The following is a 20,376-nucleotide window of genomic DNA, read 5'->3' as shown; positions in this document are numbered from 1 at the left end:
GGAATGGCGGAGGATAAGTGAGTTATAAAGGGAAGGGATCTCAATTTAAACCAGAAATGACTAAAATACATCTTTGACTGGATCTATGAATAAATCTATGACTGGGTTTGGACAGTACTTGCTTTTCAGGCAAAACAATGAATGATGCAATCTGAAGCTGGTATTGCATCATACATGATATGAATTGCATCATGTTATTCCTAGAAGTCATGGATGATGCAATCATAACGAAGCTTACATCACTCTGCTGAACAAATTGCTCTATATCAGCTCTAGAAATCAGTGTCGTGCTCTCTTATTTGTCAGTGTTTGATTTTGCAAAGCGATAAATTTCTGTTTAGCCAAAGTGAGGAGACATGCCTCGTACTTGTGTGAACAGTGCAGATAACTTCTGCTATGTTTGTGGTGAAGTGACTTTTGCATCACAAAAGCGCAGTATAACCACTATGGTTAAGAAAGCCTATCACCTTTATTTTGGCTGCAAAATTGGAGATCAGGACAAGAGGTGGGCCCCACACATATGCTGCAACACTTGTGCAACAGATCTTTGCCAGTGGTTGAACAGGAAAAGGAAATCTATGCCTTTTGCAGTGCCAATGATTTGGAGAGAGCCAACAGATCATACCAGCAATTGTTACTTCTGCATGGTGCCTCCAGTTGGGAAAGGTGTGTCAAAGAAGAAAAAGTGGACTGTGTATTATCCAAACATTCCATCAGCTATACACCCAGTACTCCACAGAGAAGGACTGCCGGTTCCTGATGCACCAGAATCATTCTCACTTGAGTCAGACGAGGAAGAGGATGAAACTTCTGGTCCTGAACCATCAATGTCACAGGACCCACATTTTCTCCCATCCTCCTCCTCTGAACCACACCTCATAACACAAGGTGAACTGAATGACCGTGTCAGGGATTTGGAACTACCCAACAGTAAGGCAGAGCTGTTGGGCTCCAGACTACAGCAGTGGAATCTCCTGGCAGGTGATGTTAGGGTTTCCATGTTCTGTGACCGTGAAAAGGATCTTGTCCCATTCTTCTTCATGGAAGGTGATCTTGTAGCCTGCAACAACATCGATGGTGTGATGGCAGCCCTCAACATCGTTCACGATCCTGATGAGTGGAGACTGTTCATTGATTCATCGAAGACAAGTCTTAAAGCTGTTTTACTGCATAATGGCAATGTTTTGCCATCAATTTCAGTTGGTCATGCAGTCCATATGAAGGAAACCTATGACAACATGAAACAACTTTTGAGGTGCATAAACTATGACCAACATCAGTGGTAGCTTTGTGGCGATTTGAAGGTTGTTGCTCTCTTGCTTGGTCTGCAGACTGGATACACAAAGTACTGCTGTTTTCTCTGCGAATGGGTTAGTCATGCAAGAGATTCCCACTACATCAAGAAAGATTGGCCACTCCGACAGTCATTGGAGCCTGGGAGGAAAAGTGTTCCTTGTTGAATCAAGGAAGATTTTGTTACCACCCTTATACATCAAGCTGGGTCTGATGAAGAACTTTGTCAAGGCCATTGACAAAACACAAGCAGCTTTCAAGTACCTCCATGGAAAATGTCCAAGGTTAAGTGAAGCTAAGATAAAGGAAGGTGTCTTTGTTGGTCCTCATATTCGTGAACTTCTTCGAGATGATGCATTTGACCATGCACTGCGTGGCAGGGAAAAGACGGCATGGAAAGCCTTCCAGTTAGTGGCAATACATTTTCTCGGAAACAACAAGGCAGACAACTACAGGTTGTTGGTGGAAAACCTCCTCAAGGCATACAAAAGCCTTGGTTGCAACATGTCACTAAAGATACATTTTTTGCACTCTCATCTAGATTTTTTTCCACCGAACTGCGGACCAGTGAGCGACGAGCACAACGAGCGATTTCACCAGGACATTTCAACAATGGAGAAACGCTATCAGGGCAAATGGAGCCCATTAATGCTTGCAGACTATTGCTGGACAGTGACAAGAGATGCTCCATTTAATGAATACACGAGACAAGCCAAGAAGCGCTGAGTAGACACTGAATAGGACTAAACTATGTACATAATAGTTTTTTGCCTTTTGTTTCATAATAAATTTTATTTATATAACCCTTTTGCTGATTTTTAAAGTGTTACATAAACAGGACAGGTGAAATATTATGTAAAGTAACCATAAACACATGAAAAGACCTAGGTTTACAATTTGATTAAAACTCTACTATCTACACAATATACATAGACATAAAATGTAAAAACTTAAATATCTTAGAAACAGTAGCCAATCAGTTGTTTTAATTGTCATATTTGAATTCAGCACATCAAAATACATAATAAATAGCACATTTTATCTCTGAAGCAGACGACTTCTCAAATTGTAGACCAGTGTTATGAGCTCCTTGTTGGAGCAGGATGTGATGACGTGAGCTTTAATGTCTTGTCTGTTGAAGTCCAGGAAGCTTTCGTGTTCCTGCTAAACGTTCAGAAATGTGGCTAATCAAAGGACAGCAGAGTCTGTTTGCCAGTCCACTGCAGGCAGTTGGGAGAAAATACAAGGTTTGTAGTGTGTGCTAGAGGGGGACGCTGAAAATGGGTTAATTCCATTTCTTTTCTCCAGTAACAGAAGCCAAGCTTGAAAAACCCGAGCAAGAGCTATCAGGACACCCGAAGCCTCAGAAACAGCCTCCCCAGCACGCGGCTCCTCCACAGCAGAGCCAGCCCCAGGAACCCGAGCCTCGGAAGAGAGAGGAAGGCAGAGAGCGATGGCCTTCGCAGGAGAAAAGGTACCCTCCCTGGAAGGAGAGCCAGGAGCCTGCTGCCAGGAGGGAGGCTGAACAGACCGCACCTCAGGAGGGTGAGAGTAAAAGTAAGTTGAGTCTCAGGCTTTCAGAAAAAGGGCTGAAGTGCAGAGCACCCGGATTTGGATTTTGGATTTGGTTGGGCTGTCACTGACAGAGTGCAATGGCTTTTCCCTATGACACCTGTCTGAAGGATACTTCCTCACTGTGAATTCAGTAAGCTTCATGATCTATTGCAGGCAGGGGTAGTTGAGGGGGTGGGGGGGTGTCTCTGCCTGGATTGCTCAGGTACTGGTGGATTTGGGGAGGGAGGCCCTGCTTGGGTTTCTCAGAGGGTATTTGGGGAAAGAGAGTGGTCCCTGCCCAAACTGCCCTTGAGAAGATTAAACTACCCCATACCATTAATTTGGTGGTCTCAGCCCTGCCTCTGTGCTGTGCTCCAGATCTGCTGCCCCAAGGAGGTCCGTGCTGCTGGGGTGGCTCTAGGGTCCTGTTCCTCTCTCCCCCTCTGTTCTGAGGAGCACAGAGAGCGATTTGCCAGGAAGCCCGATTTGCTCAGGGTGGGAGGTGGGAGATTGGAGGCAGCCAGCTGGGCTAGTTCGTTTCTCACAGGGTCTGTGAAGAGCCTAGCAGGTCAGGGCCTGCTTTGCTTCTTGCTCTCCCCCCTCTGCACCCACCCTCCCAGGGACCCTCTATAATGATGCGGTCTCTGGCAGGACACAACTGAGAGTATCAATTCAGGACAAATTGCTTAGAGCAGGGCAGTCACAGCCCAAAGCTGGGTGTCTTTTATTACTAAGGCACACCAAACCAGCCAAACAGAGAGGACTTTGGTTTCACCCCACTGGCTAACCAGAAGTCATACAAGCAATTCCCTCAGACGTTCCAGTTTCCCAGTATCACCACCAGCAGCCACTTCTTATGGGGATGAATAGTTATGAAAACCAATACCCCAGTAAAAGAAAAAAGGGTCTCACGATCCCAAAGGACCAAGCCCCAGGCCCAGGTCAATATACCAGTCAGATCAATATACCCACAAATCACGTTGTTGCCAATCCTTTAGAATCTAAAATCTAAAGATTTATTCATAAAAAGAAAGAAATATAGATGAGAGCTAAAATAGGTTAAATGGAATCAATTATATACAGTAATGGCAAAGTTCTTGGTTCAGGCTTGTAGCAGTGATGGAATAAACTGCAGGTTTAAATTAAGTCTCTGGAATACATCCACATCTTGGGTGAGTCATTCAGTCCTTTGTTCAGAGCTTTAATTTGTAGCAAAGTTCCTTCAGAGGCAAGAACCAGGATTGAAGACAAGATGGAGGAGATGCAGCTGCCTTTTATAATCTCTTGCCATGCAGCCTGTGCTTCCTTTGTTCCACATGGCATGGAAAAACCTGAGAGTTCTGTTCATAGGCATGTCCCTGCATGCCTTGCTGAGTCACAAGGTGTATCTGCCTTCTCTCAATGGGTCAGTTGTATAGCTGATGGTCCTTAATGGGCCATCAAGCAGACTATGCAGTGCTGACACCAAATTGTCTGGGGTGTCACCCAGAAGCATATCACAAGTTTGAAATACAGTATAAAGCCAATACTTATAACTTTAAATACAAAAATGATACATGCATACAGATAGCATAATCATAACCAGGAAATCATAACCTTTTCATGGACACCCAGCGTGACCTCCCTTTATACAAGATTTGGTGCCACTATAGGCCCTTGGTTGCAACAATGATCTCTACGGTCACAGTTCATGTCAATAACGTCACACCCTCTCTCTGGTCCTTGGAGGGCATAGAGGTGCACAGCTGCTGGAGGAGGGTCTCCTCTCGCACCACACACATGATCCCAGGGGATGGAGCCTGCAGCAGAGGCAGCACAGCTGTTACCACCAGAACATGCTACTAGTGACGTCTTCATGAAGCAGCTTCTGTCCTGATGGCAAAGTGTCTGTGTCCTCAAACAGGGAGGCTTCCTGCTAGTCATAGCCTGGCTCAGGTCTCCTCTTGGGGGTCCAGTGACCAGTTCAGACCTCAACTCCTTCTGCCCTGGCCACTTCTTGTCTGTCTTTGCCAGGGGCTCACTGGCAGGAATTAAGCAGTGATTGCATTTGTGCATGATTCCAAAATCAGGAGGGGCAGACCCAGATTTCTACAGGGCCCGGAGATGATAGGGGCGCAGACAATGGGAGGAGATTGGGTCTTCAAAGCTACACCTGGGGGAGGAAGTGAGCAGCCGCTATGTAAGCAGCTGCATCCGAAGCGTTCAGACAAGTTTATTTTCATTTTGCCATCACTGTGGTGGTAAGAGGCTGGCTTCATGCAATGTTCTCGGTCTTTTCTTCTCTCCCTCCCCCCTGCCTGGGCTGCCGCAGCGATTATGCTGAAGCGTATTCCTCGCTTCACCCCTCCGGAAGTGATCGTAGGGTTGTTGGCACCGTTTGTTCGTCTCTCCACTTCCAGCGTGAGCATCATCAAGAAAAGGGCTAGCCAGAGGAGTGACAACTATGGCTTTGTGGAACTGGACTCGCACGCTGTAAGTGGCCCTGACCCTTCTCCAGTGTCTGTGCAGAGAAAGAGCAAGAGAAAACAATAGTCCTATCGTAGACATCCAAGTTCACGCTACAGTTACCTTGGAAAGGCTTGTCTTGTTAGTGGAAGCAACAGTGTCTCAGGCCAGCCTCAGTGTGCCCTAGTCCCGCTTAGGTCTGTCTAGCCGAGTCCCTAGTCCTAGGTGTGGGGAATGGCTGACGGCTCTTCGTCTCTCCTTCTGCTCTCCAGTACAAACCATCCACGCTTTAGTCCATCATAGATACCGTTAAGCTGGGTGAATTTCTTGCATCAGTAGCTCTAGGAGATGCAAACTTTCACATATCAACCAACTATAGGGATCTGCCTTTGTCCTCGGGCAGAACCGTTTCCAATACTCTCTCCTTATTGGCCTTGCCTTGCACAGAGGCTAGTGGCAGGGAAAGCAAGATCCAGGCGAGGTTCCTCCCTGGCTGGTGAAGGGGCTGGAGGATGGGCAGGGAGCCCAAATATGCACTTCCCCCTTTCTCACATCCCAAGAGTCTTTGAAACATGTTTAAAAGAGATGGGGCTCTTGTAATGTTTATTGTCCCAGGGCAGTACTCCAACCTGCTGCTAGCTGCACAGCTCAAACCATCCTTCGGAGGGCTCCCTCCCTGGTGGGTCTGGGTTTGAGTCCTCTAGCACAGCAAAACTCTCCCTAGCAGCTCATAGACCCTAGTGGATATGGATTTACTGAATTCAGTAATCAAACCATAAGACCTGGTTCATATCCAGTCACCTCTGGAGCCTGTTACACGGTGTGGTGGATGACCTGTATTGAGGGTTCAGCATCAAATATCTCACCCAGAATAACCCCAGTCACTTCAGAGTTCTTTCCATCATGGCTGGATTTTGGAAGTGGGCTTCTGTTTCCTTCTGAAGAATGCAAGCTTGTCTCTTCTTTCCCCAGGAAGCAGTGCAGTTGGTGAAGGTTCTGCAGAACCTGGATCCCCCAATCTGCATTGATGGGCACACCGTGATTGTGAATCTAGCCACAGGAAAGAGAAGGTGAGAGAAGATGAGAGGCAACGCTATCCGATGTACAATGGGCTGTGGTACCTTGGTCTGTCCAGTTAGGATCACATTATCATATTTGGATGCCTAAAGCTTAAGCACCCAAATAGTGCACAGGTGCCTGGATAGGTAATTAGGTACCTTCCCAGAGGTTTAAGAGGCTAACTTTAGTCATCCAAGTTTGACAAGGTGACTTGGGTGTCTGAAAAACAAATGGCAAGAGTATTTTGGCTGTATGGGCTTAACCTCCTAGTCCAATGGTTCTCAGCCTTTCCAGACTACTGTTCCCCTTTCAGGAGACTGGTTTGTCTTTCATACCCCAACTTTCACCTCACTTAAAAATACTTGCTTACAAAATCAGGCATAAAAAAGTGTGTCAGCACATTATTACTGAAAAATTGCTTACTTATTTTTATCATATAAAAATAAAATAAATCAAGCTGGAGTATATTGTACTTACATTTCAGTGTATAGTATGTAGAGCAGTATAAATAAGTCATTTGTATGAAATTTTAGTTTGTACTGACTTCACTAGTGCTTTTTCTGTAGCCTGTTGTAAAACTGGGCAAATATCTAGATGAGTTGATTGTACCCACTGGAAGACCTATGTGTACGAATACCCCTGGTTGAGAACTACTGTCCTAATCAAGTGGCCTTTAAAGTTGGTGTCCACTGACCAATTCCCATTTCCTAGGGGCTAGGAGATGGGGCTTTGGCATTTCCTAGGGCAAGGGTCTCAAACATGAAGCTAACCTAGTTTTAATTAGGAAATTCTGTTTCTCTCTCACTAGAAATGACTACGGGGAGCAGGCCAACAAACTCTACTACAACCCGGTAGGTCTGCGCCAGTGCTGCATCTTGGAGTGACTTACCTGTAGCTAGCAAAAGGGGCTAGTTGTGATTGTCATCATCTGTGCTGTTGGCTATGATGACACTCACGCTGAAGGGGAGATTGGGCTGCTGGTGGCCAGCAGGGGGACTGGGCTTTCCTTTGCCAGACCGCTTCCTTTGAACTGCCAAAAACTCCCTGGGTTGAAGGCAGCACACTCAGCCAAGGGCAAAACTGCTCTGCTCCTAACTCTTAGGCATTGTAACATGCACCGTTCAGTCTATAACACCCTGCTTGGACCTTCAGTACCTAGGGCAGAGGGGGTTCAGGGCAGAGACTTGAAGGGATCAAATAGTCTGGCTTAGCCAGTACTCACATATTGGGCATAGGGCATACTATATTATATTATGGCTTTCCCATAATTCTGTCCACTTGGCCCACTCTTGTCAAGAGATGTATATATCCCACAATACTCCGCAAAGCTAAACGTAGCTTCTGACATTAGCAAAGAAAAAGCCTGTCAAAGGCAAAATACATTCATTCTACATTGGAGGACAAGTACCTTCATGGGCAACTGGTTTCAAATGTAATATCCAGAAGAGAGATAAAGAAAGGTACAGAACAGTAGTCTAGTGGACTGGCACAAACAGGTGTGTTGGATCATCAGAGACGTATAAAGTGATTTGTAAGCTGTAAGCAAACGTGCTATAAATGTAAGTGGTTTGGGGGCGGATTTCAAAGCACCTAATGTGTAAGGTGAACTGAGTGTACTGCAAGAAACCGCCTCCCAGAAAGATTGTAATCATGTTAACTCTTTCCTTCCTTGTAGAGTCCATGGCTGGAAGGGACCGTTGTGATCATCTAGTCTGACTAATGCAACTATCTTCTTTACTAGTCTACAGTTCACACAACAGAAACTCTGTAGCTTTTGTATTGTTCTGCTTAGCCAATTTCCTGTCTAAGGACAAAGTTTGCTGAACTTGCTGCTGTTGTCTGTACTCTGAAATGCTTTCAAAGAGTTAATCTTGGTGCATGTCTATTAATCAATACTTGTCTCATTATCTGCCATAACTTCAGAAAAGTACTTACCCATAAGAGCCTTTTAAAAAAACAGCTACAGACAATCCAAGGTGGGGGCAGGATCTCTTCTGTACAGCATTGGGAGGATGGGATGTGGGAAGTTCTCTCTGTACAGCACAGGTTGGAGACCACTGTTGAACTGGGACCCTGTTCAAAACCTACTGAAGTAAATGGGTCTTTCTCTTGACTTCAGTGGGCTTTGGATCAGGCCCCGAGAGAGTACATTTGTCCCCTTATTAGAGGAAAAGTGATGTCGACTCTTCCTCCATTTGAAGTGGCTGAAGGCATGTCACCCTGCATTCTTGGAGCCCATGTGAGAGAGGAGTGCTTGCTAGATAGTCTCCTTTTGTGACCTGTGTCTAAACAGCTCTCTTGTTCCAGGGCAAAAGGGGCATGCGGGACAGGAGAGGTGCCGAATCGCAGAGACACAGCCGAGCGCAGTGTAAGGCTAAACTCTACCTTGCTTTTACCGTGGATTCTTTTCTTCTTTATAGGTGGCTAAAGGAGCACTGCCAACTTGAAATCAATCAATTTTTTAAGAGCTGAAAGTAGGCTCTGGTCCTACTCTAGCCTCTCAGTTCCCCTACCAGTTTTGTCGGGTTTACAATCACATTGTTCTGTTTTATTGTTTTTTCTCTCCCCCTTGCTGTGTGTAAAAGACCCACACAACCAGGGGAAACCAACTGATTGTACACAGTCAATCAACCAGTGTAAAAAATAGAGAAATATTTTCCCCTGATCTCTCTTAGTTACAGGAATTGTATGGGAGGGTTGTACAAATAGCATGTAAAAAATTGCACTTGTGTGGCATTGACTGTCATTACTTGTAACATCTCAGATCACTGTAAACTGATGGTGATTAGAGAGAAAAAACATTCTTCATATGCCTTGATGTGCCTGCCTGAGGCCTTTGACAGCACTTTGTGTGCAGCCCGTTTCATGGGTGCCCTGTAGGATCAGTGTTTCCCCTCCTGTTTCTGAGTAGCTTTTATTGAAGAGGCACACACCTTGTCAAGTAGGGGCAGAGACAGGTTATCAAACCACTTTTAAGTCATTATTTTGAAACTGACCATTATTTTGAAACTGATTTCAACTTGGCTGTGTCCCTTTAAATGAAATCAGCTGGTGGTCTCAGTCCAGGCGCCAGTTGGAAAATGCCTGCATTGCATTAACTGGCATCACCAGAGTCGGGGCTGGATGGGTCATGAAAACAAATTTATCTTCTCGGCCTTAGAGGAGTGAAAGATATTGGCAGAGCAGTGTGGGGAAGCTTGCACTGTATATGCTCTGTGGAGAGAGGGCTTCCATCTCCAGGGCTGGTCGTCTTTCCCCCAGCTCAATATTTGCGCACACCTGTATTTTTGTAAAAGTTTCTCCTAGGGCGAATCTGATGTTGGCTCTTCTGTCTTCCCATTCAGCTCCATCAGATGTGTCCACTTTCATCTATGATCCTGAGACTGGGAACTACTATGACCCTATAGCTGGGTTATACTACGACCCCAAGACACAGGTGAGTGGGTGGGCAGGGGAATATACACCTAGCTGGTTTTATAGCAGGTTGTGTGAACTCTCCTCTAAGGAGCACATTTCACAGTGTTGGTGCCACTTTCCCCTTTGGAGTCGGATGGTGCAGTTGAAGGAGGTCTGGGATATGGGAATACAGATTGGGCTTTATTTCCAGGTCCTGTCCCCTGCTTAGTGCCCCGAAAGTTCAAGAAGCTCTGCCTTCCCAGTAGAGTCTACAGGACTGACTTAGTGGGAGGAGAGATTTGGAACTGATTGGATTCACGTTGGTTCAGTTAACTCACTAAAGCAGTGATACTCAGACCTCAGGTGTTCAGGAGCCAAATTAGTAATTGACATTACCCAAAAGGGCCACAGTCGTGTGAACTCATTGTTTCATTTACTATAGTATTATATAGTTATACTTAAACAGTATGATGGGGGAAATATTTAGTTTTTAATCCAATCTATCTAATTCTTGCAGCAAAATGACTGACCAAGTATTATTTTATTAACTGTAATTGGCTAATAACATAGTAAAAGCATTCAGATTGGTTAATAACTTAGATTGGTTAATAATGAAATCACAGTGTTTTAATATCATGTGCTGCAAAGAGTTGCAGGAGACATGTTAAAGAGCTGCTTGCAGGCTCCTGAGCCTCAGTTGGAGTATCACTGCCCTAAAGGGTGCTTTGCTCCACCCTATGCTCTTCCCTGTCCCCTAGAGTCCCACCTCAGAGGTCTGTGTCCCTGCTTTGTTCAGCAGACATGTCACAGGCAGAGTGCCCTTCCTGGACCTCACTGGAGACTGAAAGCACATGACTGCCACCATTATGTGATGGTGAAAACCAAGCTTTATCTCTGGTCTTCTCGCTCACTCCGTCTTCTGGCTGTATGGCTGAGCCATTGTTGTGTCCAGAGCCTAGAGTGCTAGCTACAGCCCTGCTGGGAAAGCGCTATCCAGAGCAGGTCCTCCCAACCCCATGGGGGGCTGTTTCCCCATGGACGGTAGCCATAAGTGTCCTGTGGCTGTGCCCAGGGTTACTGTGCCATAGACTCCTCCCCCTCTCCCCCCCTCCAGCCAAGTCCACCGTGCCACTCCCACTGTCTCATTCTTCCACTGTCTCCTTCAGTCCCTTTGCCCTTGCAATCTCTTTCCTTTGCTCTCTCCATATCATCAGTCTAATACTGGGACCCAAGCGTTTGCTCTTTGCTAACTCTCTTGCACACACTCCATTTCAGAAACAAGTCACAGTGGGCCGAGAAGCAGCATCGGCCCCTACGAACGGCCGGGGAAAGAGGCATGGGAGCCATGAAAAGACAAGTGAAAGGAAGGAGCTATCTGGCAGGGACAGAAAGGAGAGAGGCAGAAGTACTTCAGCGAAGGTAAATCGTCTCTGTGATCAGAATGGTCCAGTGTCTAAGGCCCGGCAGCTGAGCTGTGAAGAAGGAGCTGAAGGTCTAGGAGGGAGAGCAGGGACAGTGAAAGAGAAGAAGAGTCACTGCGGAGTGTGGGTTCTCCACCTGGGAGTCACGACCACCTTCCCGTTCTTTATGGCTAGATGGCAGCCATAGGGTGGGAAGTCGAAGCTAGACAAATTCAGACTGGAAATAAGGCACATGTGTTTAACGGGAGAGTCATTCACCATTGGGTCAGTTTACCCAGAGCTGTCGTGGATTCTCCATCCCTAACCATTTTTAACTAAGACTGGCTGTTTCTCTAAAAGCTCTGCTCAAGGAAGGATTGTGGGGTGTTCTCTGGCCTGTGTTCTCCAGGAGGTCAGACTAGATGAGCACAATGGTCCCTGCAGGCTCTGGAGTCTAGGAATCTTTTGTAACTTGTAGGCCCCTAATGCTGAAGGCACCTGGGCATCGTAACAGAACTGCCACCAAAAGCCCCATGGTACATAAAGACAACATGCCAGCAAATGCATCTTCACCTCCTGCCCAATCGCATGCCCTGAGCAATCAACCCATACCCCCAAACCATACATGGACAGGAGAGCCAGGCAGCAGTCCTGGGCTGGAGGGAGGAGGGGACCAACGCTTCAGCTGCTTCAGGCAGAGCTTAGATTGTAAGCTGTTTGGGGCAGACATCCTTTTTTACTGTTCTGTATAGTACCTAGCACAGTGGGGCCCTGAGTCTGGACTGGGGCCCCCAAGTGCTATTGCAACACCAACAGTTGTTAACCTCTGTGCCCAGAGGGGAGCTGTGGTATAGAACCAGCTGACAGCTGTGATCCACCTCAGGGAAATGTACGTAGGCAGGCCGTGTTTGGCACAGCACTGAGCACACGGGGTTTGATCCTGACTGCGGTCTCTGGGAGCTGCTGTAACAAAATGCCAGCAAGAGGGGGATTGATGGGCATGGGGGTTTTGACATGAGTGCAGCCAGAAACCGCTCGCTTCCTCTCCTGTCCTTACCGTGCTGTAGTGCACCTGTGGGGGAGAGCTGCTCCCTGAACAGGGAACACTCTGAAGGCAGATTACGCAGCTCTGTTGCTGACGAGCACGGTGGGCGACTCAGCATCTTCCCTCACTTCGAGTTCAGTACAGGAGGGTGCATAGTCCTCTGGGACTAGAGGTGTCTGAATGGGTAATCCTACTCTTGTCATGCCCCCAGATCCCAGCCTGCCTGTAGCAGGGACACGCAGCCTCCCTGGCAGCTGCTGTCAGTATTGCAATGGACTGGTCCAGCAGAAAATGCTCAACAAACTGGTGGGGAGGGAGGGGGTTCATGGAGAACTGCTGCTGCTGCACCAGACTGCAAGGACATTACCTCTAGGGGACACACAGCCTCTGCTGAGCCCAGAGAAGGTGTGTTTGCAACATTAAACCCTTCTGTCCTTCCTCTGACTGTCTGTCAGGGATGCTCGCTAAGTGAGTTCCCAGCCGCTCTTTGGGCACTCTCACTTTGCTGTCCAGGACACTGCAGGTTTAACTCCCAATCTTGGATGTTTCAGAATGAATTTTTAGAGGAGAAGCCCCCTGTGGAAGACGTCTTTAAAAAACCATTGCCTCCCACAGTGAAGAAGGAAGAGAGCTCAGCCCCGGTAAGACGCTCTGTAGCATGTGTTGCTGTTTGGCTTGTTAGTGGAGAAAAATTAAACTAGACAGAACCTTGACCTGATCCTCTGTTGGCTTTCCTAGCACAAACCCCATTGCTGCAGGGTATGGAGTGCAGAGGAATGCAGCTGGGGGTCCCTCCATTTGCACCTAGACCCCAAAGCCTTAGCCCCTGCTCCCAATGCTGTTTAACTTTATGCAGACTTCTGATGGAGTGGGGTTGGAGGCCGCTGTCTCTGCACCTGGCATCTCCTTATCTCCCCCTTGATTTACACCCTGGCTTTGGGGTACTCTTGCTTCTGGTGCTCATCAGCCAGAGAAGGGAACGTTCAGAGAACTGCAGAGGGTTTTTTGTTTTTTTAACTCAGAACTTGTTTTGCACAAGATTCGTGGACCAGAGAGGTCTGTAGGTAACACGCAGTAATCTCACCCTTTTTAAGGTCTTGGGAAATCCAGGGAGAGTGACACTGCAACTGGCATACAGGAAAGAGACATCCTGCTGCACCCCCCATGCCCAGTCCCTCCTGACTTGGAGAGGCAATCCCCGTGCTTAAATACATGGCTGGGTGGCTAATGGCCAGGCACCCCATCTTGGGAATACAGGGGACATTTGACTACTTAGCTGCTAGCTTCCTTCCATGTGGTGCCCATGCTGCTGAAATGCCACCCACTTCTCCATCAGGCAGAGACAGAGGCGGGGGATATTACATGAGGACCTGGCAGGGTGGAACAGACTTGGGGTTGCAAAGTGGCATTATCCTCTGCTGCTCTGTCTGCAGCCCAAGGTGGTGAACCCTCTGATAGGGCTCCTAGGCGAGTACGGAGGAGACAGCGACAACGAGGAGGAGGAGGAAGAGGAAGTGCAGTTGCAGCGGCCACAGCCTCCCCATCCACCTGCGCAGCGGGAGGAGCAGCCCAGGAAGGCTGACAGTGACGAGGACAAGCTAACTGACTGGAATAAGCTGGCCTGTTTACTCTGCAGGAGGCAGTTTCCCAATAAGGAAGTGCTGATCAAGCATCAGCAACTCTCCAACTTGCACAAGGTAATGGAAGGCCTATGGGGGCCCCAGCTGGTCCCACTCTTCGGGGCTGCAGTTGACTTAGCCTATGATTTATGAGGGAAGGGGAAGGAGTTGTGTGGGTGGAACTGATTGGATCCTGGCTCAGTAGCCCGCGAAGCCTCTCTGTTCAGAGCCTTTGTGTGTGGACAACGTGTATGGATGCTCTGTAACTAGCTAAAGTTTGGTATTACGAGCTGCAGAACCCAGCAGGCATAAACAACCTCCCCAAGCCAGGTTCTGTACTGGGAAGGGGGAAGTTAAAAGGAGCATTCTCCCGCACGGGTTTCTGGGGAGAGCTGTGTGCCTTTACACCTGGGAGGTAGTGTGGAGATGAGCTATAGGAAGTCATCTGTGCTGTAGGGTGGTTATTGGTTAACCTGCCTCAGCAGGAAGGGCGCTAAAGGGATAAGGCTGAGCATGCCTGTCCTGGGATGTGCTACCTGCTAGTTCTCTGATGGGGTGGATGAAGGGAGTCAGCTGTTGGGTGATGTGGATTCCTGGCTGGGTACTTCTGAGAGTGCTGCGTACAAACTAGCACTTACTACCTGAATCTATAGACACTATTTTCTACACACAGCGAGACATTTCGGGGGGGTGAGGGGGGGAGCACGGAGAGGGATGCAGGCAGAGTTGCAGAGACAGAAGTGAGGACAGTACCTGCCTGTGTTCTGCACAGGTTCAGCCAGCTCACTTCAGTGAGTACCAAATTCACACACTCTCCGGAACACAAAAGGCTACGAAGCAGTGACGGTGATTCCGTGCTCTACAGCTTGGCTGGGAAGAGAAAGGAAGGACTTCTGACTGTCCAAGGCAGGCACCAGTCCATGGGTATTAAATGAGTTGCAAAAGCAGCAATGCTGGGCGGCATCGGAGGTTATGGCCTAACGCACGCAGGTCAGGCAGGAGGTCAAATGTTAAGTTTTTTTGGGCACAAAATCAAAGATCAAATCATCTAGACTCAATCCATGATTCCAGCTGTTTGCTTTCTCCACTGACAGAGACTTCTGCTTTCCTCCTTCCAGCAAAACCTAGAGATCCACAGGAAGATTAAACGATCCAAGCAAGAGCTGGCATATCTGGAGAGGAGAGAGCGAGAGGTGTGTGCAAGTGGGGGTGGGAGGCTTTAACTCAGCATGGTACATCTGTCACCCTACCGAAGCAGGATCCTGCGCTAGCCCACAGCCATCCCCTAGTGTTCGCTTGCCCCCACCATGCACACGTTGTAGAGTTCAGCCTACGAACCACGTGCAGTCTAGGGAGTCTTATGCTGTGGCCCTTGGTGCAAAGGTATGACCTTAGAGATGAGTATGTCAGCCAGATAACAGCCTGAATCTGCTCTTCCTCTCAAATGGCACTAGGTATGATCTTGGTGTGGTGCTGTCCTTGCAAAAGGAGGAGGTTCCAACTGGAGCTGGTGTTATGCTTGTGTGGGATGTTCAAGGTACCCTGACTTGTATGCAAAATTAGCGCAGCTGTCAAGTGGCTTAAATAAAGGCATGTAAATATTGGGTATCTTCCTGGTTAGCGAAAAGTAGCACCACATTTAGTGGAAAAGCTGTTTACTTGCAAATCAACATGTTTTAGTGGTTTCCGACCAATGAGAATCAGCCTCTCTTTAGGGCAATAAGTGAAGTACAGATGCAAAGCATGATTAAAATCAACTGGTTACATCAAGGCTTGAAATCAGTGATTTCGGTTGCTTTGATTTTTCATCAGCCCACCTGGATGTAAGTGGTTCTTGTTTCACCAGCACTCTGTGCCTTGCAGGGCTCCCTGTGGGCTGCCCCTGTGCTCATGCGAGCTGGAGCATTCCAGTCTGTGAAGCAGGGGCCGGCACCCACCCTGCAGAGCGTGGGGAGCAGCAGGAGTTTGGTGTCTGCAATGCTGGAGGGATGGCTGATGTCCATATTCCTCCTTCCCCACCCAGTGTCAGCTACAGCATAATCACTGGTCTGATCCCAAGTGGGCTGGATGCTGGACTTGTTGGGAGCAATGTTGTGACACTGTGATGAAGGCCCCGTGGAATGGTGCCAAACACAGGGCTATAAAAGCCTCCTGTGTATCCAGCAGTCAGTCAGTCAGGCCAAGAAAGCGGCTCTTCAGCTGCTGACATAGAGTATCAGACAGTTCCAGCTGCTCCCTGGAATCCCAGAGGGACAGTCCCATCTATTTGCTTTGCTGGGCCACATTCAGTGTGCTGCTCTAACCCACTGGTGAGTGTCTCCCAGTTCCCTCTTTGTGCCTGTTCTCTCGTCTAATATACAAAATCTTCCCTGGGGTTGGTCCCAGCTACCTGAGAGCCTTTCTCCCTCCCCGACAGAGGGATGTTTGTGAGTGTGGGAAACTGAATTTCCACAGGACCGGACCAAGACTGTGGAACTCACTGCCACAAAAGCGGTTCTGGGGCCTGACTGCCCTCAGAACGAAGGGCAATGACTTATTGAGGAAAAGTTGTGTTCTGCAGTCTCCCTCGCTCCCCAAACATACCGCCCTGCTCACTAACCAGGCTCCTCCCCGCAGGCTGGAAGGGGAAGGAGGCAGAGGAGATGACTCTTTTGTGTCTTTACAAATACTTGGAGGCAATTGGGTCTTACAGTGATGGAGAGCACGTCAATTATCTAGACTGCTGCTCCCCATGGAGCTGCAGGCAGGGCTGTGACTCAGTCATAGCTTCTCTACTAATGCTAACTCTCTTCTGCCCACTGTAAAGGGGAAGATTAAAGACAAGGGAAATGACCGGAGAGAGAGATTTCAGCGCCTGGACTCACCAGAGAGAAAACGACTGAAGGAGGCCTGGGATTCTGAGAGGTAACAGCTGCTTCAGGGCATCCAGGACTCCTCAGAACTGCTGGTGCTGTCAGCGGCTGGGTGCGCCAGACTGGCACATTGTGTGTAGCTGGAGGAGATAAGGCCAGCAGGGCAGATGGAGGAGGGGGTGAAGGGTTGGACAGCTGGCTGCATTCTCTGTGTAAAGCAACATGGAGTTTTAGCCTTTCATGAATTGTCTGACCTTTCAGTGGCCTCGTTGCCAAATATACAGTAGGGCCCTTTGAAATGAGCAACATGTGCTGGCAGAGGAAGGGGGGGTGGGATTTAAAGCTGGGACCAGATCCTTGCTGGCAAAGGGAGGAGCCTGGCTACCCTGTTCCTAGGAAGTTGAGAGCCAGGTATCTGGGGCAGGTGAGTGTCCCTGCCCAGGCTCCTCGGGGGTATCATTCCAACTGGTTCTCTCCTTGTTTTCCTGTCTGTAGTTTGGAACCACAGAGAGAGAAGGGAGCAGAACAGGCTGCAGGAGGAGGAGGAGCAGGGCCATGTTTTCATCTGCTCCAGCTAAGACAGACACACTTGGCATTTTTCCTTCTCTGTCAGAGTAGCTGAACAAAGAGAGCACTGCCTGTGCCTGGGGCACAGCGCCATGGTTTGTCTGCAGGTGCCAAGGCATCCTAGGCAGAATAAAAGCCTTAGGTGTTCTAGGCTGGCTTAAAAGTGACCTGCAAAGAGAAGAAATGGGTTTGTGCTCCTTGTTTCTTTCTGATATATGAAGGTTTGGAAGGAGGCTTTTCCCTGTGCGTTTTGTGGATCAGAAAGTCAGGTCATTGTTTTCTCCATTTTTCCTGGAAGAGATTAGATGACTGGAGAACTTACTGTGTGTGTGGTAGCATAGATACCTAAAAAATGGAACCTGACTGAAAGGGGAAGTGTTTGTTGTTCAGACTGTTGAAAGCTGTTTGTTTTTTGCTAACGATCAGTGAGAACAGTTGAAAGAAAAGCCCCCCTTGTTAAAAATTGGACACCTTTACCCCTTCAGCTCAAATCTGAGAGTGTGATCCCAATTCCTCCTAGCTCAGTGTTCAAAAGGAAAGCTCCAGCAAGACAGGAGGGACTTCCCATTCCTGGTATTTCCAAAGTTTATATATAAAACCCAAACCCTGTACATACATGCGTGTGTACATAAAACTTTTCAGGCCGCCTTTGAGTATCTTAAAGAATATATTGTTAAGGATACGCACCCATTTCCCCTCCCACTCCCCTGCAAGTCACCTTGAAATTGAACTTCAGGAGCTACGTTTTCCAAAATGTGCCTGAATTATGCATGCATAATGCACCATAGTGAACCCAAAACAAGCCTTAAACAGCATGTTTCATGCATGCAATATGGGTGCATCTATGCAAAAAGCCCTTGATGTTATCCAAGGTGCAATCAATTTTGTGTTGAAAATCCCTGGTACCACGTTGGAAAATAGAATAAAGCGATGTGTATGGATACCTATAGTTGTTTTCTTTTTGCAGTGACCATAATCCTTCGAGTAAAGCAAGAATCGATAGTAATAACAAAGGAAGCCGCATGTTGCAGGCTATGGGCTGGAAGGAAGGCTCAGGACTGGGACGCCAGCAGCAGGACATGATGTCGCCAGTAGAGGTGAAACGCTTTCTTTTCCCTTCAAAATCAGATAGTACAATCCTGAATTTGGTAGCATTTCCCATGCCCATCTGAAAGAAATGTGGGGGGTAGGGGATCCGCCTGGTGAGATCAGAACCATGCACAGCTTCTGGAAGAGGGAAATAGCCCCTATTCACAGATTTGTACCATTCAAAGCCAATGAAACCATTACATCCTTTGGTCTGACCTCCTGTATAGCACAGGCCCTGAAATTTCACACCGGTTCACCTGCCTTGAGCCCAATCACATGTGCCAGTGCTGCTTGACAAGTACAGTGAAGGGAGTTTGTCATAATGAACAATGTAGTCATTTAATTTTACCCCTTGCGGTTCAAGCAGTCTCAAATTGCATTTGTTTGAAATAATGTGGAGATTTCACTTAAATGTTTTGCCTTATGAGACTAGCATGTGACTAGCTGGCTGCTATATGTGAAATATGTGTAGTGTTGGTTACATATGTCACATGGTATTGTTTCTGTACCCTGAATGGAGGATGCATTTAACTCCACAACATAGCACGCAGTGTGAATTTTGCATGTTCCGATCCAGTGTATAATTCAAAGCAGATCACCTGAGGCTCGGAATGTAACGTGTGTGCTTGAACACTCATTATCCCAGGCAGCAAACACACCATTCCCTCTCTGGTTCAAACATGGTCAGAAAATGTCCTCAGGTGCTCACTCTGCCCTGACCGGGAGACCCCTGCAGCTGATGGGATGGACACTGTAGAAAAGCCAGCTCAGATTAGCCCTGGGAGACTGACCTGCAAACAAGATTCCTCAGCTCATGACAATCCTGTCAAGCTCTCAAGGAGAAGCCACAAAGATGTAAGGTCCTCTCCTCCCATTTCATGTTAATACAGGGCCTTGTGCTTCATTCAGCCTCTGGAGACTTGGATCCCTTGGTTGAATTGATCAAACCCTCGGCATCCAAATAACTAGCATTTAAAAGTAAACACAACTCCCACGCTGTGTGTTGCTCTAGTTGGGACACTCTAGGCAGGCAGTATTGCATAATACAATCACTGGCTCTATGACACTGATTGTTCACAAGGTCAGAATTCAGAGCAAGCTAGGAGAGCCTATGGGAATCCCATGTGACGGGAGAGCAACTGAGAGTTGTGATCAGACAGGTTAATGAGAGAGATTGTTCCTTGTGGGATCTGAGATTCAGCCTCTTTTCCTTTGCTCAATGTCCTCCTCAAACCAAATTGGTTTTGATTGCCTCCATTACTGGCTGTATAATATGCTGCCACTGACTCTTGTCCTCTCCCACCCATCCTGGTGCTCTGAGCATCGCTGTTTCCTGGATTGCTCCCTCCCCATTGACTGACCATGCTTTGGAGTCTGTTTTCCTAGATTGTTTGCTGTCTCGCTTTCTTTGTCCACGGCAGCATCAGCAACTCCTCCCAATATCCTCTCGGCATATTAGTGCACCATGTAACCCCTTTTCCAGGTCATTAGCACAGCTGTCAAATAAAGCCAAAGCAATCTCCCTGGCAGCCTGTGCTGATGAAGAGAACACAAAGAATTGCTAAAACAAGCTGTCTGTATTGTTTTCAGGCAGAAGGTCAGAAGAAGGGAGCTGGCTTAGTAACCCAAGGGAAGCCCAGCAAAAGGCAGTCCAATGAAACGTACCGGGACGCTGTCAGGAGAGTTATGTTTGCCCGCTATAAGGAACTTGAATGAATGAAGTGGAATCCCCCAAAACCCAACTCTCTCTCTCTCTTTCTGTGTCACAGTGTCTCTCTTCATTTTCAAATTGTTATTGGTTTTGCTGCTAAATTTTTTTTTAAATAAAATGGAAAATTTGTCAGTGCTGTTTCCTTATTTCCTCCCCCAAAGTCTCTGCTTTAAAAACAAACCTCACTTTAGAACCTTCCCAAGACTTCTCCAGCCGATGACTCCTCATCTCTCCTGGGACTCATGCTGCCCTTTGAGTGACTGGGGCAGGACTAGAGTGGCAGAGATGGGCTTCCTCGGTCTCAGTGATGCTTCCAGAATGTTGCACACGTGATTTTTCGCCAGCT

At 47.6% G+C, this 20,376-nt stretch overlaps 1 protein-coding gene across 2 annotated transcripts in view; it reads left to right on the top strand.

Moving 5' to 3' along the window:
- Positions 1 to 20,162, top strand: part of RBM6 (RNA binding motif protein 6) — a 142,455-nt gene extending 122,293 nt beyond the window's left edge. Inside the window, exons 10-22 of one of the 2 annotated variants that reach the window (XM_034776748.1) lie at positions 2,602 to 2,850; positions 5,159 to 5,319; positions 6,265 to 6,362; positions 7,160 to 7,202; positions 8,659 to 8,719; positions 9,696 to 9,787; positions 11,023 to 11,166; positions 12,744 to 12,833; positions 13,626 to 13,889; positions 14,930 to 15,004; positions 16,618 to 16,715; positions 18,198 to 18,327; positions 19,910 to 20,162. In XM_034776748.1, coding sequence (XP_034632639.1) covers positions 2,602 to 2,850; positions 5,159 to 5,319; positions 6,265 to 6,362; positions 7,160 to 7,202; positions 8,659 to 8,719; positions 9,696 to 9,787; positions 11,023 to 11,166; positions 12,744 to 12,833; positions 13,626 to 13,889; positions 14,930 to 15,004; positions 16,618 to 16,715; positions 18,198 to 18,327; positions 19,910 to 20,035 — 1,631 coding nt within the window. In that variant the 3' untranslated portion in view covers positions 20,036 to 20,162. Of the gene's footprint in view, positions 1 to 2,601; positions 2,851 to 5,158; positions 5,320 to 6,264; positions 6,363 to 7,159; positions 7,203 to 8,658; positions 8,720 to 9,695; positions 9,788 to 11,022; positions 11,167 to 12,743; positions 12,834 to 13,625; positions 13,890 to 14,905; positions 15,005 to 16,617; positions 16,716 to 18,197; positions 18,328 to 19,909 lie in introns of both variants that reach the window. The other variant, XM_034776747.1, reaches the window with a different exon arrangement.
- The last annotated feature ends 214 nt before the right edge of the window (positions 20,163 to 20,376 follow it).

This window comes from Trachemys scripta, chromosome 7 (assembly GCF_013100865.1).
Source record: "Trachemys scripta elegans isolate TJP31775 chromosome 7, CAS_Tse_1.0, whole genome shotgun sequence".
Classification (NCBI taxonomy): Eukaryota; Metazoa; Chordata; order Testudines; family Emydidae; genus Trachemys; species Trachemys scripta.
This window is presented reverse-complemented; position numbering and strand designations above follow the sequence as displayed.